General features: G+C 57.0%; 3 protein-coding genes across 4 annotated transcripts; all 3 read right to left on the bottom strand.

The window, feature by feature from the left end:
• Positions 1-737: 737 nt before the first annotated feature.
• LOC129542495 (glutathione S-transferase theta-3-like) lies at positions 738-6,276 on the bottom strand. The gene is made up of 5 exons (XM_055404970.2): positions 5,623-6,276; positions 4,207-4,294; positions 3,571-3,721; positions 1,464-1,640; positions 738-1,151 (listed from the first exon to the last, which is right to left on the bottom strand). Exons 1-5 carry the CDS (start codon positions 5,732-5,734, stop codon positions 960-962), a joined length of 720 nt encoding a protein of 239 aa, XP_055260945.1. The 5' UTR covers positions 5,735-6,276; the 3' UTR covers positions 738-959.
• A 1,616-nt stretch (positions 6,277-7,892) lies between these two features.
• Positions 7,893-16,423, bottom strand: LOC129542490 (glutathione S-transferase theta-1). Of its 2 annotated transcripts, XM_088828358.1 has the most exons (6): positions 16,163-16,265; positions 14,736-14,799; positions 13,923-14,010; positions 12,605-12,755; positions 8,529-8,705; positions 7,893-8,341 (listed from the first exon to the last, which is right to left on the bottom strand). In XM_088828358.1, exons 5-6 carry the CDS (start codon positions 8,700-8,702, stop codon positions 8,147-8,149), a joined length of 369 nt encoding a protein of 122 aa, XP_088684484.1. In that variant the 5' UTR covers positions 8,703-8,705; positions 12,605-12,755; positions 13,923-14,010; positions 14,736-14,799; positions 16,163-16,265; the 3' UTR covers positions 7,893-8,146. The 2 variants fall into 2 exon arrangements, with proteins under 2 accessions (XP_088684484.1, XP_055260939.2); XM_055404964.2 differs by lacking the exon at positions 14,736-14,799 and having other exon boundaries at positions 16,163-16,423.
• A 2,719-nt stretch (positions 16,424-19,142) lies between these two features.
• Positions 19,143-23,158, bottom strand: LOC129542339 (glutathione S-transferase theta-4-like). Its single transcript, XM_088827875.1, has 5 exons — positions 23,032-23,158; positions 21,943-22,030; positions 21,257-21,407; positions 20,182-20,358; positions 19,143-19,437 (listed from the first exon to the last, which is right to left on the bottom strand). Exons 1-5 carry the CDS (start codon positions 23,141-23,143, stop codon positions 19,240-19,242), a joined length of 726 nt encoding a protein of 241 aa, XP_088684001.1. The 5' UTR covers positions 23,144-23,158; the 3' UTR covers positions 19,143-19,239.
• Between the last annotated feature and the right edge of the window lie 795 nt (positions 23,159-23,953).

Genomic DNA, 23,953 nt, shown 5'->3' with positions numbered 1-23,953 from the left:
CCAGCGAGGTACTGGCCGCGCCAGGCCCCGCCCACACGCCTGGCCCCGCCCGCGCCCCCTCCAGCCGCGCTGGCTCCCGTCCCCTGTGGTTTTCCAGCGCTTCTTAGCTAATATTTAGGTGAAGGTCTGAACACGCGCAAACACACACACCGGAGGGGCCATCCCCAGGCTCCACCCTAACAATGCTACATCGTCACGGAGTATTAAAATTTTTTGAATGAGTTGTCTCTGTGTCGGGCAACTCATGTTCGACGTAGGAAAATGCTGTTCTCTTGATCAGACCTGGTGACGGCTGGGGACTCGAGTGGGGCTGGGCAGAGACCCTCGGGTTCACTGCATCCCTGCCTGGTACCCACGGACAAAAACACCCTTGTGGCTTCTTGTGCCTGTGGCGACCTTGCCTCACGGTGAAGGATCGCCCACCGGGGGGTGGTGATAGCCAGCCAAAGCCCCGGTCGAATTACCAGCAGTGTTTACGGGCCCTGTATTTTTTTTATAGGTGAAACAAAAGCTGTTTGTTTTGGATGTCTGTTGATGTTGCCAAACGTGGTACTTTCATCAGCGTTGGAAAGTTGTTAGAACTGTAAATAACAAAGGTCGTTGAAATTATGTGGGTGTATATGAACGATTCCAACTACATATCTAAAATTTTATGTCAGTGGGCATATTAAAGGACTCATCCTGTGTCCTTTAGCCTCAGAGCAGAGACCAGGGGAAATTTTCAAAGAAGAAAGGGCCAGGGTCACTTTTGTGTTTACTAAAGCTCTTTCCAGAGTTCACATGGAAGTCAGTGTGCAAGGGGTAAGGGTGAAGTTAGCGGACAGGCGGAGGAAGGCATGCAGGACTGGCATGTGGAGGGCACTGTGGCCTGGACTCTGAGCGGGGAGTTGTGTTTGGCCCGCAGCCGAGGGGAGGGAGCATCATTTCTCAGAGTGCCGTGGTAGGCTCACGAGGCCTCGCTACAAAAAAAGCTGCACTAAGGGCTTCAGCCTCTCCTTCACGGCAGCGTCCGCTGGAGGCAGGTCCTTGGCCTTCATGATGACTGCATGGGCCTCTCGGAAGAGGCCCTCCCCCACCGCAGCTTCCACGCGCCAGCGCCACGCGGCCAGCTTAGGCCGGCTTTTGAAGATGTCACAGCCAGCACTGACGGGCTGCGGGAGAGGGAGCCGAGTGGAGCGGGGAGGTACCCAGGGAAGCAGGCCGCACCTGGCCTAGGGAGGGATCCCCTGGGTGGATTTTCCCTCCTCTGCCACTAGAGGAAACACCGGGAAACTGCTCAATATCCCTTCAGGGTGGGGTTTTTAGGCCCCTTTTTACAGATGAGGACCCTGAGGCTCAGAGGGGACATGACCCACCCAGGGCCCCCCTCTACCCCCAGTCAGAAAGGGCAATGTGAGCCGGTGCACGGGCTCCCTCCCGGGGCACCCCACTGCTCCGCAGCCCCCCTGCCCCACAGCACTCACATGCATCAGCTCTGTGACGGCCACCAAGTCCGCCACTGAGATGTGGGGCCCGGCCAGGAACTCCTGGTCCTTCAGGAACTTGTCCTCGAGCAGCTGCAGGCACCTGTCCAGCTCGGCCAGAGTGTTCGCCAGTGTCTCAGGGGGCACCCGTTGGCCCAGGAACACAGGGAGCATCATCTGGCAGGCAGAGGGAGGGCTCAGCGTCTGCCTAGGGTCCGGCCTGGTTCCGGCTCCCGTCCTGCTGACCAGCCATCCGGCGCATTTCTCCTCACTCCCGTCCGCCCCTTCCCACCCACAGCCACCACCAGCCCAGGCCTCATCGCTGAGTCACATGGCCAGCCTCCACCTCTCCCTGGGTCCTCACATCAGGCAGCCAGGGATCCCGCTGCAATCCTACTCTGCCCGTAGCTTCTCCCTGCATAAAGCCTTCCATGGCTCCCTACTGCCCCCTCCCCGCAAAGGTCTCAACACACAGCAGCAGCCATCCTGTCCCACTCTCCCACCACCCCCGACTCCACCCCAGGCCTCTCAGATGGGAATCTGTGGGAGTGGGCCTGCAGGTCCCTCTAGGATGTGCTTCACCTGTATGGTCCCAGCCAGTGCACCGGGGCGGGGTCAGCCTCTGCATGGCCAAGCTCCCAGATGGCCGTCACACTTTGAGTAGCAAAGGTCTGCACTCACTCTCCTCAGCTCCTCTCCTTCCGGCCCTCAAATGCACCAGGCTCCCTCCCCCACCACAGCTTTCACTGTCATTGTTGAGTCCCTAAGTCGTGTCCAAGTCTTTTATGACCCCATGGGCTGCAGGCGGCAGCCAGGTTCCTCTGTCCATGAGATTTCCCAGGCAAGATTATAAGAGTGGGTTCCCCTTTCCTCCACCAGGGGATCTTCCCAAGCCAGGGATTGAACCTGAGTCTCCTGCACTGACCGGCAGATTCTTTACCACTGAGCCACCAGGGAAGCCCATGGCTTTTAAAGCTATGGAAGCTTTCTTTGGGCCAAATGGGCCCCCAGGTGGAACTCCCTGGCGGTCTGGGGTTCGGACTCTGAGCTCTCACTGTGCTGCTGAGGGCCCAGGTTCAGTGTCCGGTCCCTCACACACGCGATGATTGCCGGGTGCTGGGCACCAATCACGGCTCGGAGTTCACGTCAAAAGCCTCCGCACATTTGAAAAGTAAACATGGCATCTGCATGCTCCTTTAACGTGCATTTACTTGAAGTTAAATGTTTTCAGCCATTTACTGACCCTTTCTCTCTGTCCTTCAGTTGCACCTCTGCTGGTTTCCTCTGCCCATTTTTCTCCTGTGTCTTTGTCTGATAGGCTTCTAAGAACATCTTAAATATCAAGAATGTTACTTCTTTCTAACATATCTTTGCCAAGATTTTTCCCAGTGTTTTTTTGCTAGCTTTAATTCTTTTTCTTCTACAGATTTCATCACATAAAATTGATGAGCCTTTTCTTTAAGTCTCTCACTGTTATTAGGCTTATCAATCTTTCAATACCCAGAAATTAGGTCAACATTTAGTGAAACATCTCATTTCTTCCTACTTTGAGGTTTTTCACTTAACATCTCTCCATCTGAAAAGTATGTGTGTGGCAAAGCGAGGGCTTGATGCTTTTCCCCCACAAGAGGCAACATTCCTGGGCAGTGTGACATGTGCAGGAAAGCAGAGGGTTCATTTCCAGCAACTCGGGAATCAAGACATGATGGGGGCAGGCTTTCCTGGTGGCTCAGTGGTTTAGTGTCCACCTGCCAGTGCAGGGGAGGACATGGCTTCCATTCCCAGTCCCGGAAGACTCCACGTGCCTCGGGGCCATTCAGCCTGTGTGCCGGGGCCCACGAGCCACGAGTCCTGGAACTCGTGTGCTCCAGCGTCTGCTCCCAGCAAGGAAGATCTAGCGGAGCTGAAAACAACTAAGCAAATAAACGTGTTTTTGATAAGACACCTTAGGGGAGTCGTTTCCGGGCTCTGTGCCTCAGTTTCCCCTCTGGGAAACAAGTCCGTTGCCCTGGAGCATCTCTAACATTCTAGGATTTAGTGTTCTCATTTTCGACAAAGAGCCTGGCCCCTTGATCATCCCAGGAGGGCTCCCTGCCCCGGGGCTCACCTTCTGCCACATGGCCCGGGTGCAGCTCATCCGGAGGGCCGTGTGCTGCCACGACAGATACTCGTCCACGCGGGCTCGGGCCTGCAGGTCCTGGGGGTACCAGTGGTCAGGGGTCTTGTACTTGCGGGCCAGATACAGCAGGATGGCCACACTGGGGGACATGGGGGTGCGGGGGACATGCCCCAGTCACTCTTCAGCCATTCCACAGGGACCAGGCCCTGGGTGAGGCCAGGTCCTGACCTCACACGACTTTCCCCCTCCTGTGGGTCGAGCATCTCAGCATCTCCCTGGTTCTGCTACACAAGCAGGAATGCAAGGCCCAGAGAGGTCAGGTGACAGCCAGGGCCACACAGCTCTACACCGGGCAATCCTAGAGTCTCAACTCTAGGCACCGAGGGAAAAACAAACTGTCGTGGGGCTTCAGAGGACTCCAGTACCGTTCCCCACCATCTCCGGAGCACAGGCAGTGCCAGGAATGAGACCAGGTGCCCCTCCCAGCCCTGGGCACCTCTGCCCACGCCAAGCCACTCTCCACCCCTCGGGCCGGAACAGGGACTTGGGACATGCAAGCCATGAGCCAAGCCATCAATAGTGAACACACAGATGGCCGACAGGTGCGGCCCAGGGGCCCGTTACCTCTCAGCCAACGTGAAGTCCCCATCCTTCAGGGCTGGCACCTTCCTCAGGGGGTTCACCTGGACAAAGTCGTCGCTGTGGTTCTGGCCTGTGGAGTGACCAGCAAGGCAGGTGGGGAGAACTGTGAGCACTCTAAGGTCTCTGCCCACTCCCATCCCAACAACCAGGCACCAACGTTCTGGGGTCCCTGTCCGGGTGGGGCATCAGGGAAGAGGAGGCCACTCCACTGGCCAGGGGGTGACACCGCCTGAGCCCACCAGAGGTCCCTGTTCCCGTGTCCACCCGCTCGGGACCTAGGCCAAGGAGCATCTCAACTTGGGCTTGGGCGGAGGGTGAGTTTCTGCAGCTGTAACCCCCCAGCCCCGGTCAACTCCATCCCTGCATCAGACCCTCCAGCCCCCTCCCTGGGCTCTAGGCTTGTCCCCTGCAGAGCCCCCCTCTCTGTGCTAACTGGGTGACCTGTCTGCTCACCTGTTCCTAGGCCTCAGCAAACCCCACTCTCACCAGCAATGCCTGACCTACTCAGCCTACCACAGGTCGCTCCTGTTTCCTTCTTGTGCCAAACCTTCCAGACTCCTTCCCCACCAGGGCCCCCCGGTCTGGTTCACTTCTGCATACTACAGCCCTTCCACCACCACCAGCAGCTCAGGCCCATGCGGAGGGGACGCCACGTAGTGCGTGTGAAGCCAGAGGTGTCAGCGGAGCGGGGCTCCAGCCTGGTCACAGGACCACCTGCGGGCCTCTCTGCTCCTTCTCCTTTGTGAGCAGGATCACCACGATCCATTCATCCTCCAGAAACAGCCTCTGTGCCCGGCCCTCACCCCAAGGATCACCGAGAAGGCAGAGCAAGGTGGCACCAAAGCAGTAGGTGGCTCAGGCTGGGGCGGCAGAGGCAGAAGGCGGGCAGACTCAGGTGAGCACGGGTGTCCCTCCCGGCCTGCCTGAGGGGCTCTGGATCCAGAGCTCCTCCTAAGGTCCGGTGATGGCCCTGCCCCCTCCGCGGGATTCTGCCCACGTGGAGGGGACCTCGGCGGGCGCAGGTAGGAGGAAAGAGGAGGCCAGATGCAGGCGAGCAATCTTCTGGGCAGTCACCCACGGGGGCTGCCTCTGCTGGGAACCAGGAGGCCGCGTCGCTCTCCGCGCCGTGGTATGAAGGGCCGTCTGTCTCTCCACTTTCCTCCACTTCTTCGCCCCGCCCCAACCCCAGCCGCACCCCGCACTGCTGTCTGCCCGCTCTGCTCCCTCTCAACCTGGGTGTGAAGAACGGGTGGTATTCACCGGGCAAAGGTAAGGCTGACAATACACAGCCGATGGCCGAAGCCACGGTTTCCGACGCGAGTCTGTCTGCACCGGCCGCCCGACTCGGGGGGCCACAGGCACACCCAGACCGCGGGCCGCCGGGCTCGTCCGGCCCACCTTTGAGCACGTCCACGCTGCGCAGCTCGAAGGGGATGCCGTTCTTCTTGGCGAAGATGTAGACGGCGCGGCAGGGCTGGGACAGCAGGTCCAGGTAGAGCTCCAGGCCCATGGCGGGGGCGGGAACGGCGGCGGCGCCTCCACCGGTCACCCCGAGGGCCGCGCGCAGCCCCGGTACCCGAGCCGGCCACGCCCTCCCCGCCCATCGGGCGGCGCCGGAGAACTTCGGGCCAGTCAGCGGCGGCCTCGCCCGCCCGCCGTCCCCCGCGGGGCTCTGAGCTGGCTCCCCTTCCTGCGCCGCAGGGTTCGGGGACGGACGCTGTGCCTCTCCGCCCGGCCAGTGCCCTCACCTGGACAGCGGGGCCTGACCTGCGTCAAAGGGGACGGCGTGGGAGGGGCACTGGGGGAACGAGATCAAGGGCGCTTCCCGCGCAGACACTCAGTGAATCTAGGATCAAAGGGTTAGCCCGGCCCCCTCCCCGCTCAGAGAGGGGGCTGAAAGAGGACGGACTTCAGAGTCCCCAGGAACACAAACGGAGGAGGAGTAAAGGAAGCCGCAGCCTCCCGGGGGCCCACGGCCCAGGGTGGAGGCGCGGGAGGGCGTGTGGACCTCTGCGCCCAGCAAAGACCAGGTCACCACCTCAGGAAGCCGCCCCTCACCGACCTTCTTTACCCTCCCGGCTAATCTTCGCCTCCCTCCTGCAAAACAGAAGCCTCGTGAGGCCCGTCTATGAGGTTCGCGGGCGGGCCTGGAATCTTTCCACTTCCTTTGCGGGGCCAAACCCCTCCAACTACAAGCCTGGGGCTCCTGAGGTCTTTTCCTGTGATGCCCTCATTATCCAAGCAAGTCTCCCAGATGAAAAAAGCCGTGCCCCCAGGACTTCAGGCTTCCCTGATAGCTCAGTTGGTAAAGAGTCTGCCTGCAATGCAGGAGACCCCAGTTCGATCCTGGGTTGGGAAGATCCCCTGGAAAAGGGATAGGCTACCCACTCCAGTATTCTTAGGCTTCCCTCGTAGCTCAGCTGGTAAAGAATCTACCTGCAATGCAGGAGACCTGGGTATGATCCCTGGGTTGGAAAGATCCCCTGGAGAAGGCAAAGGATACCCACTCCAGTATTCTGGCCAGGAAAATTCCATGGGCTAGTCCATGGGGTCACAAAGAGTCGGAAGTGACTGAGCGACTTTCACTTCACTTCACTTCACTTCCAGGGACTTCCCTGGTGGTCCAGTGGCTAAGACTCTTTGCTCCCAAGGCAGGGCACCCAGGTTGGATTCCTGATCACAGAACTAGATCCCACATACCACAACTAAAGATCTTCCAAGCTGCAATTAAGACTTGTGAGTGCCTGTGCTGGTCGTGTCAGACTCTTTGAGACCCCCATGGACTGTAGCCCAAGAGGCTCCTCTGTCCATGGAATTTTCCTGACAAGAATACTGGAGTGGGTTGCCATTTCTTCCTCCAGTGGATCTTCCTGACCCAGGGATTGAGCCCACCTCTCCTGTATTGCAGACCTACAAAGACCTAGGGCAGCCAAGAAAATAAACAATTAAAACAACAACAACAAACAACCCTATTCCCAAACCCAAGATTCAGAGAAAGCCCAACTGGGAAAAAAAAACCAACCCTTGAGAATAGCTTGGCCTTCCTGGGCCTCCACCTCCCGGTTTATGAAAGACCTATCCCGTCAGGAGAGAACTTTCTCCAGGCTGGATGGGGCCATGTTCTCCACCGCTTCCAGGGGACTGCCCTCCTCCGTAACTCACCTTTGGCCACACTACTGCGATATCCCATCCCCCTACTTCCTCCCTGGCCACCCTCCAGTCCAACCCCCACCCCCCCCCAACAGCCAGAATGTTATTCTAAAGTGCAATCTGAGCATTCCGTTCCTGTTCAGGTTCTGCAACTCTGAGGTGTGGCAATTCAGGCCCCACTTGAGTGAGCTGACTGGGGGAGCTGCTGTTTGATGTCTCCTCCCCACTACCCCCTCAGGGTGGGTGCAGGACTTGTGATTCACAGTGCTTGGTGCTGAAAGGATGACTGGTCCTGCAAAGGGAGTGTTGGCACGCCTGCCACCAGCACACTTGGAGACCTGCTCCCTCTACCGTCCTTGGCGAAGAACCAGTAGAGGATAGGGCATTTGTTAATTTCACTCTGGACAACCAGTCTGGGGAAAGCTAATACACCGGGCCTAAGAAGGCAGCTGTCTTTCAAAGAGAGGCCAAGACCACGGCCAGGACAGATGGAAGGTCAAATAAATCACACCTCAGAGTTAGAAGCAAAGGCTCAGGCTGAGCCCAGGTTTATTTCCCGGACTGGAAAGAAAACGCAGATGAAAGGAGACAAGTTGTGGGTGTGCCATTCTCTTCGTGGCTTTGCAGCCCCAGCGACAGATGGCTGGGAACCTGGCCCCAGGAGCAGAGGACACAGGCAAGCAAGCCACACCTGCTCTGCCTCCCAAGTGACAATGGAAATGAAGCTGCTCTGTGAACTGCCAAGGGCGAAGCAGAGGTGAGGCTTCCTGGCTCACTGGATCATGGCCAGCACTTTGGGCAGCATCTTCTGCTTTAAGCTGGGGTCTGCAGGCTGAGAGTCCTTGGCCTTGAGGATGACCTCATGGGTCTCCTGGAAGAGGACCTCCCCCACCGCTGCCTCCACGCGCTGGCGCCATGCCGCCAGCTTAGGTCGGCCTTTGAAGACTTGGCAGCCGGCACCCACGGGCTGCAGGGAGAGAGGGGACGGGATGAGTGACCACGTATTGCGACACCAACGTGGTTTGGAGGTCATGGAACTCCAGAAGGTCTCTCCACAGGGTCCCGCAGCCAGGGGCATGGTGTGAGCAGGAGTTCAGTGCCACCCAGGACTCCCCTGCCTCATCCCCCTCTCCACCACCACCCACAGCACTCACATGCATCAGCTCCGTGATGGCTACCAGGTCAGCCAGAGAGATGTGGGGCCCGATGAGAAAAGCTTTGTCCTGGAGGAACTTGCCCTCAAGCACCTGCAGGGCCATGTCCAACTCTGCCAGCGTGGTCGCCAGCATCTCAGGAGAGACCGGCTCACCCAGGAAAACAGGGAGCATCACCTGATGGGTGGGCAGGCAGAGTGGGGGTTAGAGGCCGGCATTCCTACCTGACCTCCAGGGCAGCACCCGAGGCTTTAAATGCAAAAGGTCCTTAAATATAAATATAAGGTCTCTAACTATAAAAGACCATCAGAGGGTAACTAATAAATTCTGATTTATTCATATCAGGAAATGCTATAGAGTAGTTAGAAAAAAATGCATTAGATCCACCCACAGCACTGTGGAAAAATGCAAGTTGCAGGATGATCTGAGAGCATTTATATAAAATTGTAAGCACTCAAAGCAAAGCACTGTTTTTGGGCTACACATAAATGTAATAATGTAGAAGATCATGAACTGAAAGGACTTGAACCATATCTCAAGGGGCAGGCGGTGGGGGGGACTTCAGGAAGGGACAAGGGCAACAAAGAGGTCTGTTGATTTTTGTTCCCTAATGTTTCTTTTCTTATATATATCAAAAATGATAGAAGATACAACAATGAAACTGGTGACCCAGAATTAAAGATACACTTTCAGAAAGGAGGAGTGCACCTCTGAGAAAAATATGGATTGTCATGAAAAACCCACCATGATGACGCTAGAAAGAAAATAACCTTGTTTTTTTTTTTTTAATTATCAACGAATACAGAACTTTAAAAAAAAAAAAAAAGGAAAAATAAAAGAAAGAGCAAAAAATAGAAAAGAAAAAATCCTAAACCTGCCTGTCTGATATGGAAACCACCAGTCTCAAGAGGTTCCTGAACTCTTAAAAATACAACTGGTCTTAGATGAGATGTAGCGTGAATGTAAAATGCACACCAAAAAACAGACACGGATCACTGGAAAGGACAGCGAGCCCAGAAACAAACCCACACGCTTCTGGCCAACTAATCCATGACAAAGGACACAGGAATACACAAGAGAGAAAAGACAGCCTCTTCCATCAGTTGTGCAGAGAGGACTGGGCAGTGACATGGAAACAAATGAAATCAGAGCATTCTCAAACACCGTAAAGGCAAGCTCAAAGTAAGCCCAAACATAAGACGGAGAACAGGGAAACTCCTAGAAGGAAACAGGGGCAGAAGCCCGGAGGGGCCCTGAGGCGTCACTGCTGATGGGCGCGGGTGCTGCTGCCACACGCGGCTGTTGTGAGTGATGCTGTTGTGAGCGCGGGAACGCAGACATCTCCGACACCCCACTGCCAGTTGCTGTGGGTATACACCCAGCAGTGGGATTGTGAACGCGGGAACGCAGACATCTCCGAGACCCCACTGCCAGTTGCTCTGGGTATACACCCACAAGTGGGATTGTGAACGCGGGAACGCAGACATCTCCGAGACCCCACTGCCAGTTGTTGTGGGTATACACCCAGCAGTGGGATTGTGAACGCGGGAACGCAGACATCTCCGAGACCCCACTGCCAGTTGCTGTGGGTATACACCCAGAAGTGGGATTGTGAACGCGGGAACGCAGACATCTCCGAGACCCCACTGCCAGTTGCTGTGGGTATACACCCAGAAGTGGGATTGTGAACGCGGGAACGCAGACATCTCCGAGACCCCACTGCCAGTTGCTGTGGGTATACACCCAGAAGTGGGATTGTGAACGCGGGTACGCAGACATCTCCGAGACCCCACTGCCAGTTGTTGTGGGTATACACCCAGAAGTGGGATTGTGAACGCGGGAACGCAGACATCTCCGAGACCCCACTGCCAGTTGCTGTGGGTATACACCCAGAAGTGGAATTGTGAACGCGGGAACGCAGACATCTCCGAGACCCCACTGCCAGTTGCTGTGGGTATACACCCAGAAGTGGAATTGTGAACGCGGGAACGCAGACATCTCCGAGACCCCACTGCCAGTTGCTGTGGGTATACACCCAGAAGTGGGATTGTGAACGCGGGAACACAGACATCTCCGAGACCCCACTGCCAGTTGCTGTGGGTATACACCCAGAAGTGGAATTGTGAACGCGGGAACGCAGACATCTCCGAGACCCCACTGCCAGTTGCTATGGGTATACACCCAGCAGTGGGATTGCTGGGTCACACGCAGCTGTGTTTTCAATCTTTTTGAGGAACCACCATGCGTCTTCCACAGGAGCTACTCCCCTTACCATTCCCATCACAGCACACGAGAGTTTCGATTTCGTCTTATCCTCACTAACACTTGTTATTTTGCTTATCTGTCTGTCTGTCTGGGCTTCCCACGTGGTGCAGGGGTAAAAAAAATCCACCTGCTAATCCAAGAGATGCAAGACACACAGGTTTGATCCTGAGTCAGGAAGATCCCCTGGAGGAGGGCATGGCAACCCACTCCAGTGTTCTTGCCTGGAGAATCCCATGGACAGAGGAGCCTAGTGTGCTACAGTCCGTGCGGTCACAAAGAGTCAGACACAACTGAGCAAGCAATCCTCCTTGATTTATCTATCTATCTGTAATAGCCATCCCAGTAGGGATGAAGTAGTATTTCATAATACTCATTTAAAAAAAATCTTTATTGAATTTATTACAATACTGCTCCTGTTTTGTGTTTTGGTTTATTTGGCCGCAAGCCATACGGGATTGTAGTGTCCCAACCAGAGATCGAACCTGCACCCACCCCCTGCATTGCATGGCAAAGTCTTAACCACTGGACCATCAGGGAGGTCCCCTCATTATAGTTTTAATTTGCATTTTCCTAAGGATTAGTGATACTGAACATATTTTCACGTGTTTATTAGCCAAAGTCATAGCACTGATATTCTGAGTATATTGGGCTAAGTAAAATATATTCACCTGTTTCTTTTTACTTTTTAATTATGGCTACTGGAAAATTTTAAATTCCATATGTGTCTCACTCTTCACTTTTGGGCAGCACTGGACAAAACGAGCTAAATTCCAGAGGGCATGAGCCCGCCCTAGGTAAGCCACGTTCATCCCTGGGGTCCAAGCAGGCCAGGGCGCAAGCCTGCCATCTGTCTGGGAGTTTTCTGATGAAGCAGCCACGGGGGACTTAGGGCAGGCCTGAGAAGCAGAGAGATCTCTTGGTTGCAGTTGGTTCTTAGATTCCAAATCCTTGCTGGAGGAAAATGAGCAACCTGATTCCACCCTCAGAACATTTCTGAGACCAGAGATGAACTGAACTGTAACTGAAGCCACATTCCAGCCCCAATCCTGACGAGCTGGAAGACATGAACCTCCCACCGAGGCTGCTTGGCAGAAGAAAGAGCAAGCCCTGTGTCAGGTACTCATATGTATCCAGTCTCCACGCTCCTTTTACGTCACATGTAGCACACAGTAAGAAATCATAAGACAGGTAAAGAAAGAGGAAAGTGTGGGTGTTCCCTGGTGACCTAGCGGTTAGGGTTCAGTGTCACTGATGTGGCCCAGGTTCAATCCCTGGTCAGGGGACTGAGATCCCATAAGCTGCCTGGTGTGGCCAAAATATAAAAGAAAAAGAGGAAAATGTGACCCATCATCAAGATGGTAAAAGACAACCAATAGAAACAGACCCACAGAAAACCCAGGGGCTGAAATTCGCTAACAAAACTTTACAGTAACTATGAAACAGACCCACAGAAAACCCAGGGGCTGAAATTCGCTAACAAAACTTTACAGTAACTATTATAAGAATCAATATGTTAAAGAATTTAGAAGAAAAGAGACCAAGTGGTGAGCAGACGGTGAATTTCGCCAGAGAAATGGAAACTCTAAAAAAGAACCCCATGGAATCTCTAGAACTGAAAAAAATACGTTTTTCAAATACAAAGAATGTATTGAGACGGGCTTAACAGCAGCTTGGGCAAACAGAAGAAAGAACTGGGAGGTCAAAGCCGGGTCAACAGAAGCTACTTGAACCGACAGGAAGAATGTGAGGCTGCCCGCGCCCTTGCGGGGCGATGCCCTCGCCGCCCCCTCTCCCGGGGAGAGCCGCCTCACCTTATGCCACAGGGCTCGGAGGCAGTTTCTCCGCAGGGCTGTGTGCTGCCAGGCCAGGTACTCGTCCACACGGGCACAGGCCTGCGGGTCCCGAGGGTACCAGTGGTCGGGGACCTTATACTTGCGGGCCAGGTAGAGCAGGATGGCCACGCTGTGGGCGAGGAGGGGACGTGTTGGAGGGCGGGGGGCGGGGGGAGCCCACTGAGCCGGGGCTTGATACAGAGTCCCTTCCTCAATCTTCCTGACCGTGCGCCAAGCTATTTTCTCCGTTTCCAGACAAGGAAGCCAGGCTTTAGAACAAGGATGGGACTTGCTCAGGACACACAGGCTTTGGAGGCTGAGCTGAGAGTCTCCCTGAGGCTAACAGGCAAGCTCCTTCTATCACCGGGCTAAATTCCACGGTGAGTCCTGCCAAGAGTTTGGAGCACAGTTTCTGACGGGAGGGCCAGAGAGAGCTTCTGGAGGAGTCAGCACCAAAGCCGAGCCTTGCAGAAGCTCAGTTCCTTCCAGCCTGCGTCCACTCTCTCCATCACGTATTCAGCCCCCCAGGAGGCCTGACGGTTCACAAAGGCTTTCCTGCCATCCCATCATGGTTTGTTCTCTGTCATCCCTCTGTCCTCCCTAAAGCATCCTGCCGGAAACACAGGAGGGTGTGAGAGCTGTGGGATCTTGGACCAGCGGGACAGACAAGGCTCCTGCAGCCCCTCTACCGCCCTGGGTTAGCTGGGCTGCCTTGGTGTTGTGATGGAAGGACAGTGAATGTGGGAACTTGGGGCCACTGGGAAGGCCTTCAGGAACTCGGGGTACCCCAGGGGCTGGGCACCCCAGCCAAAGGGACAGAAAACCTCTGTATCTGCCAGTGGCCCAAGCTCCCTACTGGGAATCCTGCTCCCACAACTAGCTAAACAGTTCACTTTTTTTTCCCTCCTTTTGTTCCCAGCAAGGGAGTTCTGAGGAAGTTGAGAGTCCCTGCTGTGATGGCAAATGTCCATGTGTCTAGTGGTCCCCCTGGGGAAGGACAGCCCAGAGATGGGACCACCGGGAGACCTCAGTACAAATTTGGCCAGAGGGCAGCCCTTTGGGGGATGAACTGCCCTGCCCTGCCCCCCTGCCCGGGGACACCCCTCACCAACAACCACGTGACTGGTAAGGTGCTTGCTTTTCCAACCATCCCTGTGAACTGAAACTGTGGGCAGGCAGGAGCCAGAGGTCCAGCCCTGACTCTCTGCGGGATATTGGACCGAGGGCCCTTCACGTCAGAGGACTTCAGTCTCTCATCTATAAAGGGGTCTGCCAGCAACCCTGGGGCCCCAGTTACCTCTCGGTCAAGATGAAGTCCCCGTCCTTCAAGACTGGCACCTTCTGCAGGGGGTTCACCTGGGCAAAGGCATCGCTGAGGTGCTGGCCTGCAGAGAGCCCAGCGCGGTGGGCGGTGGGGAGGGAAATGCCCCACGCTGCCTGGCTGTGCCCACCCACTGTACCCACCCCACCCCCCTCAAAAGACCCCAACCGCAATTTCATGGCTCTGCTCCAGCCCTTGGCCGCTCTTGGTGTGGGAAAGGCTGGCGGGGTCTGCTGTGGGAGAAGTGGGAGGTTCTGCCGGCTGGTGCAAAAGAGATCTCGACACCCCTTGCCAAGTTCCTGTGGGCATAACCTCCCCCACTAGGAGCCTCCCTAAAACAGAGCTTAAGGAGCTCCATCCAGGGCAGGGCCTGTCCTTGCCTGGGCCTGCAGATTCCCACCCTCTGCCTTTTCACCATCGCCAGCATCACTGGCTCCCACGTGGGGTATGGGGGTATCCCAGCTGCAGGGACTGGGAGACTGGTCCCTTCAGTGGACTCTGGCTTCCTTCAGTGCCCCTTTCCCTGTGGACCCTAAGGATAGGTCCCCAAACACAGACAAGTGGCCTCTTCCTAGCGTCCACTTGAAAAGTGAAAGTGGAAGTAGCTTAGTCGTGTCCGACTCTTTGCGACCCCATGGACTCAGTCTACAGAATTCTCCAGGCCAGAATACTGGAGTGGGTAGCCTTTCCGTTCTCCAGGGGATCTCCCAACCCAGAGTTCGAACCCAGGTCTACCGCATTGCGGGTGGATTCTTTACGAGCTGAGCCACCAGGGAAGTCCAAGAATACCAGAGTGCGTAGCCTGTCCCTTTGCCAGCGGCTCTTCCCGACACAGGAATCGAACCGGGGTCTCCTGCATTGCAGGTGGGTTCTTCACCAGCTGAGCCATGAGGGGGTGTCCACATACTTGCAGCCAACGCCCCCTGGACTCTCTGTGTCCCCTTGCTCACTCCGCCCTGGGCAGTGGGGATAGAGCTGGCCCTGTCCTTAGGGTCCCACTGCAGCTCCCCGGAAAGGTGCAGCCCAGAGGCCCCTGGCACCCTGACCTCTGAGCTCACGTGAGTGTCTTCTGCCCCTTCAGATGTAGCCAGAGACAAACTTCTGGGGGGGGGGCACGTGTCATCACTGCTGCCCCTGCTCAACAGCTTTCAGGGGCTCCCCAGCACCCCAGGAGCAGGCGAAGCTGCTCAAAGCCACCCACTGTCCCCATGGCCTCACCCCTCCAGCCTCTCTCCTCCCTTTCCCCCCACCCTTCAGACTGTCCCTTCACCAGGACCCTCCCTGCCTCTCCTGGTGAAACACGCCTCCTACAGTACCCTCTGTGGGACAGCCTGGCTGGGACACCCCTTTGCCCCCACTCCCTCTCCCCTAGCCCACACTCTGCAGAGGTGACCGCTGGGCAAGAGTGGGGGCCAGTCCCTCGAGGAGGCTGGAAGAGATGGCGATTCAGGCCTCGGGACAGGCTGGCACAAAGGCAGAACGGCAGGCGAGCCTCGCCGAGCTGGCGGCGCTGGGTGGAAGGCTCAGCTCTGCAGAGTTGCCTGACTTGGTCTGTGCACACACACACACACACACACACACACACACACACACACTTCCCGCTCCCAGCACTAGCAACACAGGAGCTCTGCCTTCCCTACCCCCAGCTGCCCTGGCATGCCAGCTGTGCCCTCGGGACTCTGGGGACCTGTCAAAGAAAGTACAAACCCTCCGCGTGCAGGGCTCATCAAGGCCGCCCCCCCCACGCGCGCAGTCCTCCCGCTCTCGGCATCCCCAACCCGGTGCCGCCCTCTGAGAGCCAGTAAGACAGAGGACACATGGGTGGGAGCGGGGGTTGGGGGGTGCGGGGCGGGGCGGGGCGGTCAGGGCACCAGCAGCTGGGGCCGCAGTGGAGGGGCTCGCTCCGCCCCACCGCAAGCGGCCCCCGCAGCCCGTCTCCCCTGCCTCCAGCTCTTGGCCCAGTCCCCGGCCCTCAGCCTAGCAGCAGGCCCTGTTCGCCAGGCCCCTGCATTCCTCATGCGCCCCGCACCCCGACTCTTACTCCGCTTCAGCTGAGCCCCGCACCCCCCGGCGTCCCTTCCAGGGACCAGCCGAATCCCCGATCTCCCGGGTGGCTGGCCGCAGGCCGGGTGAGGCTCGGGGAGGGGCTCCCCTGAGCAGAGTTTGGCCTCCCCGCCCGCACCCCTCGGTCCCCCAAACCCCGGCCGGGCGCCCACCTCTGCGCAGGTCCACGGTGCGCAGCTCGAAGGGGATGCCGTTCTTCTTGGCGAAGATGTAGACGGCGCGGCAGGGCTGGGACAGCAGGTCCAGGTAGAGCTCCAGACCCATGGCGGGGGCGTTCAGGCCTTGCCACGCCGGGGACACGGGACTCGGCGAGCCCCGGGCCGCGACCGACGAGCCGCGCCGGCCCGCCCCGCATGCGCCGCTCCCCGTACGCGCTCGGGCCGCACGCTCCGCTCCAATCGCCGGCGCCCGGCGGCTCTGCGGGGCGGGGGCTCCGGAAGGCGCGCCTGGCGGGGGCGGGCCGCTCACGCCCAGGTTCGTCCCACCGAGCAGAACGTCGTCAAGGCTCATCCCCGTGTGTGAGAAGTTCCTGCTTTACGGATGAAAAAAATCGAGGTCCAGGGGCATCAGGGGTCCAGAAAGTCTGACTCCAGCACCCACGCTCTTGGCCCCAAGCTGCAGAGACACCGGCGCCATCAAAAGACAAGTTCAGTTCAGTCGCTCAGTCGTGTCCGACTCTCCGCGACCCCATGGACCGCAGCACGCCAGGCCCCCCTGTCCATCACCAACTCCCGGAGCTCACTCAAACTCGTGTCCATCGAGTCGGTGATGCCATCCAGCCGTCTCATCCTCTGCCGTCCCCTTCTCCTCCCGCCTTCAATCTTTCCCAGCATCAGGGTCTTTTCCAAGGAGTCAGTTCTTCGCATCAGGCGGCCAAAATGTTGGAGTCTCAGCTTCAGCATCAGCCCTTCCCTTGAACACCCAGGACTGATGTGGCCGAGAGGCAAAGCCTCAGACTTCCGGCAGCGCTCAGCCCCCGCCGCAGCGCACCCCTGGGATCTGACAGCAGGTCTTCCTGCTCCCAGCACAGCGCCTCCGCCTCATTCCCTGGGCGTGTCGCGTCCCTCCTCTGGGGCTCTGTTTCTCCATCTTTGAAAATGATGGGAAAGATCCAGCAAGCCCGCTTCTGGGTGTATATCCAAAGACAATGAAAACAGGATCTCCAAGAGACAGACGGCTCCAACCCCATGTTCACTGAGGCCCAGAGAGGGTAACAACCCAAGTGTCGGTTAAGGGGTGAGTGGATCGAGACAATCTGGAGATTTTTCACGGACACGTATTGAGGTGGAGAAGGGAATGGCAGCCCACTCCAGTGTTCTTGCCTGGAGAATCCCACGGACAGAAGAGTCTGGCGGGCTGCAGTCCACGGGGTCGCACAGAGTCGGACGTGACTCAGTGACTGAGCCCACACGTAGCAAGGACTCTTGTATTCGGCCTTAAGAAAGGAAATCTTGTCATTTGCAACAACATGGATGGACCTGGAGGTCATTATGCTAAGTGAAAGACATAGAAAGACAAATACCGCCTGATCTTACTTGTGTGGAATCTTAAAATGTGGGACTCTTACAAGCAGGGATTAGAACGGTGGTTGCCAGGGGCTGGGGTGAGAGGGGGATGGCAACACACTGGCTAGAGAGTAGAAAGCTTTGAGTGCGCAAGATGAATAAGTTACGGACAGCTCACGCACAGCGAGGCGACTAGAGTCACCAGGACTGTGTGGCACACGTGCAATTTGCTGAGGAGTTCTTAATTATTCTTACCAGGGACAACAAAAAATGGTAACTGTCTTCTGAGAAAAAAAATCACAACCTGAATGCTGTGAGTGAAGTCTGATCCAGGGTCTTGCAGAGAACAGTAGCCTTTTCAAAAATCCAATGTTTTTGATTCACTGATCTTCTCTGTTGTTCTTCATCCTCTGTCTACTCTCAAATCTTTATTATTTCTGTTCTCCTGTTGGCTGTAGGTTTAGTTTGCCTTTCTTTTTCTGCTTCCTCCAGGTGTAAGTTAGGTTGTTGATTGGAGATATGTATGTTGCTGCTGCTGCTAAGTCGCTTCAGTCGTGTCCGACTCTGTGCGAACCCATAGACGGCAGCCCACCAGGCTCCGCTGTCCCTGGGATTCTCCAGACAAGAACACTGGAGTGGGTTGCCATTTCCTTCTCCAATGCATGGAAGTGAAAAGGGAAAGTGAAGTCGCTCAGTCGTGTCTGACTCTTAGCGACCCCATGGACTGCAGCCTACCAGGCTTCTCTGTCCAAGGGATTTTCCAGGCAAGAGTACTGGAGTGGGTGAGATCTGTACGTGTTCACAGCTATAAAATGACCGCTTAGCCCTGTTTCTGCTGCCTCCCATAAGTTTGGGTCTGCTGTGTTTTTTTTAAGGTCCTTTCTAATTTCCCTTGTGATTTCTTATTTGATTCATTGGTTATTTAAAATGCATTTTAAAAAATATTTCATTTCCTAGCTTTCCTTCTGTTATTGATTTCTCATTGCATTCCACTGTGTTCAGAGAACATACATCATAGGATTTCAATCAGTTTAAATTTCTTGGGATTTAGTTTATGACCTTACTCAGGGTCTATCCTGGAGACTACTGCATGTGCCATGTAGAAGATCATGTATTCTATGTTGTGGGTGCTGTGCTGTGTGTAGCCAGCAGGCCGATGGGTTTACTTTTTAAAAACTATCTATCTTTATTTATTTATTTGGCTGCAGCAAAATAAATATTTATGGCTTAGTTGCAGCAAGTGGGATCTTCAGTCTTCACTGTGGCACGTGGGGTCTTTAGTTTGGGCAAGCAAACTCTTAGTTGTGGCACGTGGGATCTAGTTCCCTGACCAGGGATTGAACCTCGGTTCCCTGTATCAGGAGCACTGAGTCTTAACCACTGGGCCACCAGGGAAGTTCCCCGATAATGTTAGAATGTGGTTCAAACCTCCGTTTCCTGTGGGATCTCCGATCTCGTTATTCCATCCATTAGTGAAAGTGGAGCATTAAAGTCATCAGCTGTCACACTGACAGTTTAATCGTGTGTAACCTTTAATTTTCCAGTTCTTTTTGGAAGCTGGGGGGACTCGCGACTGCCACCCAGCCCCAGGCACATCTCAGGCTCGGGAGCCACGGGAGTTGTTCCAGTTCTTTATTAGGCAAAGAAGCAGTGAATTTCAGCATCTCCCTTAAGGAAAGGGGTTCTGGGGGCTGAGCCGGCCAGGCCCGCGAGGTGGGCTTCCTCTACTTGAACTTCTGCAGCAAATCGCAGATCCTCTCCTTGACCATCGGGTCCAGCGTGGAGCAGTCCCATTCCGCCAACTTCACCAGCCGGTCGTGGGCCTCGAGGAAGAGGTTGGAGCCGATAGCCAGCTCCACCCTCATGCGCCACTCGGCCAGTTTGGCACTGTTGAGGAAGACGTTATGGTTGCCGGCCATGGGCTGCGGACAGACGGAGAGGAAGGCATGGCCAGCCTGTGGACCAGCCCCGCCTGGGCCCTGCCTACAGCCGCAAGACTCTCCCCGCTCACCCTGCGGCCAGTGAGCCGCTGACCCCGGAGGCCTGGCCAGGCTCACAGGCCATGTAACAGATGGAGGCAGGGGTGCAGGACCCCAAGACTGGGGCTTTTCTTCTCCCTGTGCTAGTCTATACCGCACGCTGACCAAGGACCAAAGTGGCCACTTTGCATACTGGCCAGGGTCTCAACTCCACCCTGCACACCAGCTCGGTCAGAAGTGGCCACCCTCCCCTGCACGCAGAAGCTGCATGAATGTCCCCCCACCCCAAAAGTGTCCCCCCATGCAGAGCAGATGGCCCCTTAGACCCAAAGCCAGGGAGCAGCCCTGTACAACTGCCCTGACTGGAGCTCTGGAAAAGAGGGGCACTTTGGTCAGAAGGACACTTTGGAAGCCTCTGGACTCTTCCTGGAGGGTCCTTTGGGAGGAGGAGGTACCTGGGATCCCAGCTGACTGAGCAGGCTCACCCTCCAGCTCCCGTCCCCACAGAGGACTCTTCTGAAGCACTAACGACCACGATCCTCCCTGGTTCAAAACCTGGGCTTCCCGTGGTTCCCCCCAGGTCAAGGCCAGGCACCCAGGCGTGGCTCCCCCTTCCCCAGCCTCTCTGCAAGTTATGGTCTCAGGGGAGTCCCTTGTCTGCTCCATCCGCCCACCCCCGCTGCAAACCTGCATCATCTCCACCAGGGCTACCAGGTCGGCCAGGGAGATGTTGTCCCCAGTGATGAACATCTTGTCCTGCAGAAACTTTTCCTCGAAGAGCTTCAGGTTGTTCTTTACCTCCGCCAGCATCTGCTCCGTCTTCTCAGCTGGGACCTCGTCACCCGTGATCATCGGGATCAGCAGCTGCCCGGGGTCGGGGAGGGGAGGGAGAGGAGGCCCCATCTGACCCTCCAGGCCTCTGGAGGCCCTGTCTGACCCTTGTCTGCTAAGAGAGGTGGTGGACAGTACCAAGGATGTAAAGTGGTATTGCCTCCGTTGGCAGTTCTGGTGGGTAGAAGTCGCCTGGGGCCTTTGTTCAGAAAGATGTGAGGGACTTCCCTGGTGATCCAGCGGCTAAGACACTCAGCTCCCAATGAAGAGAGGGCCCAGGTTCAATCTCGGGTCAGGGAACTAGATCCCACATGCCACAACTAAGAGTTCACGTGCCATTACTAAAGATCCCCACGCTGCCACAAAGATCGAAGATCTTGTGTGCTCCAAATAAGACTCAGCACAGCTCCAAAAGATTAATTAATAATTTTTTTTTTATAAAAAGAAGGACTTGAGGTACCAGCACTAAAGAATCCTGTGATTGATTAGTGATGTCTGCCACAGGTGTAGGATAAGAAGTAGGGGCACATGTGCTGTTTGTCATCTTCAAATATGACGGTCTTTATGGGCCCTTTCACTTTTTTTTTTTCTCCCACCGCACAGCTCGAGGCTTGCAGGATCTTAGTTCCCCAACCAGGGTCTGAACCCAGGCCCCGGCAGTGACAACGCCAAGTCCTAACCACTGGACCACAAGGAAATTCTCAGCTCTGATCCCTCCAGTTCAGAATGAAATGTCTTGAATCCTATCCTGGCTTGAGGGACACCAGCCCCTCCCAGGTGCCCTTCCTCCTGTCTCTATAAGGCTCTTTCCTACCAGTGGTCCGTGTCATGCTCCCCACAGCTCTGTAAGGCGGGCAGGAGAGGGAGCTGCAGCAATGAGGCTCAGAGAGTGTGGGGACGCTTGCCCGAGCCCCAGCCATGGGCCCCTCACCTTCATCCAGAGCATCTTGTTCATGGGCAGCTGAATGGCCGTGTGCTGCCAGGCCATGAACTCGTCCACACGGGCACGCCCGTGCAGGTCTGGCGGGTACCAGTGCGAGGGGGTGCTGTACTTGCGGCTCAGGTAGAAAAGGATGGCCACGCTGCGGAGAGGACAGTCAGGGCACTCCCCAGCCCTTGCTCGCTGACCACCCGGCGCGGCCAGGCCCAAAGCGCCACCTCCGGCCACAGGCCGGCTCTAGGCCCCTGGCATTCCTCCTGGAGGAGGGTTAGCCCAGAGGCCCCGGGAAAGGCAGTCGAGTCCACCCCCATGAGCGAGGGCCCTGCAGGGAAAGGGGGTGTTGGTGGGTGGCCTCAGACAGGGCAGAGCACGTGGGGAAATCTCTTAGGAAGTCATTCCTAAACATTTGCAGGTGAAGGATGGGGTGGCCAGGAGGCAAGAGAACTGAGCAGAGGTATAGGCGATGCAAAATGAGCCCGAGTGGACCAGCGACGGGGCTGGGGGTGGGTACTGGGCTCATTACGCCCCTGGTTCTCTAGTGTTTGTTCTGCTTCGGTGTGTGTGTGAACTTTTCTGTAGTAAAAGAAAGCAAGCGATCAGTAGTGCAGGCAGGCCGTGGGGGACTCTCTTCTCAGAGGAGCGGAGAGGCAGGGTGGGAGGGCTGGGAAGACGGGTACCTTTCGGACAAGATGAATTTCCCATCTCTGAGGCTGGGCAGCTTCCTCAGGGGGTTGATCTCGATGTACTCCTTGCTGTGGTGGTGACCTGAGAGGGGCAGGAAGCTCTGAGGCTGCTGAAACCCCAGGGATGAGAGACTGGGACCTCCCCGAGACAGAAACAACCCCTCTCGGCTCATCTTCCCAAGAAGGTGATGCTGCGCCCCAGAGGAGAAGCACGCCTCCCCTCAGGGGAGGAGGCACATTAGGGGGCCTAACAGGGACCAGGCCGGCACACTGCCGCCCTCCCAGGCCCTGTAGCCAGGGCAACCCTTTGGCTCCAGGAAACTGGAGGCCTCCAGCCCTCACCCCCAACTCTGGGCCCAAAGCCACAGCCTGTGAATCAACAGAAGCCCTGGGGACCTGGATCCCAGCACCAGGCTTCCTGCCCCCTCCAGGCTCTGCAAGAGCAGATTCTGGAGCCCCCTCTCTGTGCTTGGGGTGGTGATGGAGACCGGCACCGTGAGCCTCACCCGGGCCCCAGGGAGTCACCCTGGGCAGGTCTGATCACTTGGCAGGGGGCGGGGAAGGGAAAAGGTACGGACAGAGGTGAGTGAGAAACAAGTACCCGTGCTCCTGTGACCGCCGCCGCCCTGATCGGCAGCTGCAGCGCAGCCGAGAAGGCGGGGGCGCTGGGTGGGAGCCGGGGACCCCTCCTGCTCCCACTGGCGCGCCCCTGTGCCCCCATTCATCACAGTGAGGAAGAATCTGCGGGCAATGGTGAAGGCGGGTGGGCAGACACAGAGCGGACAACCGCCCCCACCAGGAAGCTTTTCTTCCCCTTGCGCACTTGGGCGTGGCGTGGCGGGGCGTGGGCGCGTGGGGTGTGGCGTGGGGCGGGGGCGTGGCAGGGCGTGGGCTTTGGGGGCGTGGCGTGGGGCGGGGCGGGGCATGGCGTGGGCGTGGTGTGGGGCGTGGCATGACATGGGGCGGGGCGGGGCGTGGGCGCGTGGCGGGGCAGGTCTCCTCTGCCTCCGCTTCTGTGAACCCCTGACCTAGCATCCTGACTCTCCTAGCCCCCAGCCCACCCGGGCAGCCGCAGCTGCCCACCTTTCAGCAGATCCACAAACTGGAAGTCGAAGGGGATGCCGTTCTTCTTGGCGAAGATGTAGACGGCGCGGCAGGACGCAGACAGCAGGTCCAGGTAGAGCTCCAGGCCCATGCTGGGCCCCACCGCGGCTGGCAGACGCCCAGCCGCACGCAGCCCACCGCAGCCTGTGCCCTGTCCCTGTGCCCACCCACCCAGGCCCGGCCCCCGGCGTTCTGGAACTTCTTGTTCTCTTGGTGTTGCCATGAGGACCGGAAGCCTGGAATGCTCACGTGGGAAGGATTGTGAGGACACGCGGGAGCAGACCCACAGCCACCCGGTGGCTGTGAATTTGCCCTTCCCCTCCCTGGGGGCACGCATGCGTGTGCCTCTGGCCCGTGTCTGAGAGGGGCTTCCGTGTAGGAACTCCTGGGGCCAGGCCTTTATGGCAGAAGTGACCAAAGGGGAGTTACAGGTTCCAGAAGTGGTGGGGGGGTGGGGGGGCTGTCTAGCCTGAACTGTGCTAGAAATGGGTGCAGAGAAAGAAACCAGAACCTGGGGGGTTGTCAGGGCACTGGGTGACACCACCGGGCACTCAAGGGGTCACAGAGGCACTCAGAAGCTTCCAGGCTGGGTTGGGATCTGCCGTGCCTAAGAGCCAAGCACCTGGACTTGGCACCTGGAGGCAGAGGAGGGTCACACGGGGGCCCTGAGTGCTGCTATCTCTGAGCTGCTCGATTTGGGGAGATTCCCAGACCATTTAGAAATGGGGAGAGCCCACTGACTAGAGCAGAGCAAGGCTAGAGACGAGTAACAGGCACACAGCACGTTTACTGCAGCCCGCAAAGCGCAGCGGTGTGGCCGGCCCTCAGCGGAGCTGCTCCTTCACCTGCTGCGCCAGCTTCTGGGCCATCTGGGGGTCCTGCTGGGCCTCCTGGGGGTCCT

This window comes from Moschus berezovskii, chromosome 19 (genome assembly GCF_049115385.1).
Source record: "Moschus berezovskii isolate FMDL1 chromosome 19, NW_MosBer_1.0, whole genome shotgun sequence".
Lineage (NCBI taxonomy): Eukaryota > Metazoa > Chordata > Mammalia > Artiodactyla > Moschidae > Moschus > Moschus berezovskii.
Note: the sequence above shows the minus strand (reverse complement) of the source record. Positions and strands in the feature narration are given on the sequence as shown.

Bases quoted from the DNA above. Each gene is read 5' to 3' on its own strand.
- LOC129542490 (XM_055404964.2), bottom strand. From the start codon at position 16,274: ATGGGTCTGGAGCTCTACCTGGACCTGCTGTCCCAGCCCTGCCGCGCC. The intron at 14,011-16,162 runs GTGGGCGCCCGG...GGCTCTCTGCAG, and splicing joins CACCGTGGACCTGCGCAGAG to GCCAGCACCTCAGCGATGCC. The intron at 12,756-13,922 runs GTAACTGGGGCC...CCTCGCCCACAG, and splicing joins GACTTCATCTTGACCGAGAG to CGTGGCCATCCTGCTCTACC.
- LOC129542495 (XM_055404970.2), bottom strand. From the start codon at position 5,734: ATGGGCCTGGAGCTCTACCTGGACCTGCTGTCCCAGCCCTGCCGCGCC. The intron at 3,722-4,206 runs GTAACGGGCCCC...CATGTCCCCCAG, and splicing joins GACTTCACGTTGGCTGAGAG to TGTGGCCATCCTGCTGTATC. The intron at 1,641-3,570 runs GTGAGCCCCGGG...TCTGCCTGCCAG, and splicing joins CCCGGGCCATGTGGCAGAAG to ATGATGCTCCCTGTGTTCCT.
- LOC129542339 (XM_088827875.1), bottom strand. From the start codon at position 23,143: ATGGGCCTGGAGCTCTACCTGGACCTGCTGTCTGCGTCCTGCCGCGCC. The intron at 21,408-21,942 runs GTACCCGTCTTC...TCCTCTCCGCAG, and splicing joins AAATTCATCTTGTCCGAAAG to CGTGGCCATCCTTTTCTACC. The intron at 20,359-21,256 runs GTGAGGGGCCCA...GACCCCGGGCAG, and splicing joins ACAAGATGCTCTGGATGAAG to CTGCTGATCCCGATGATCAC.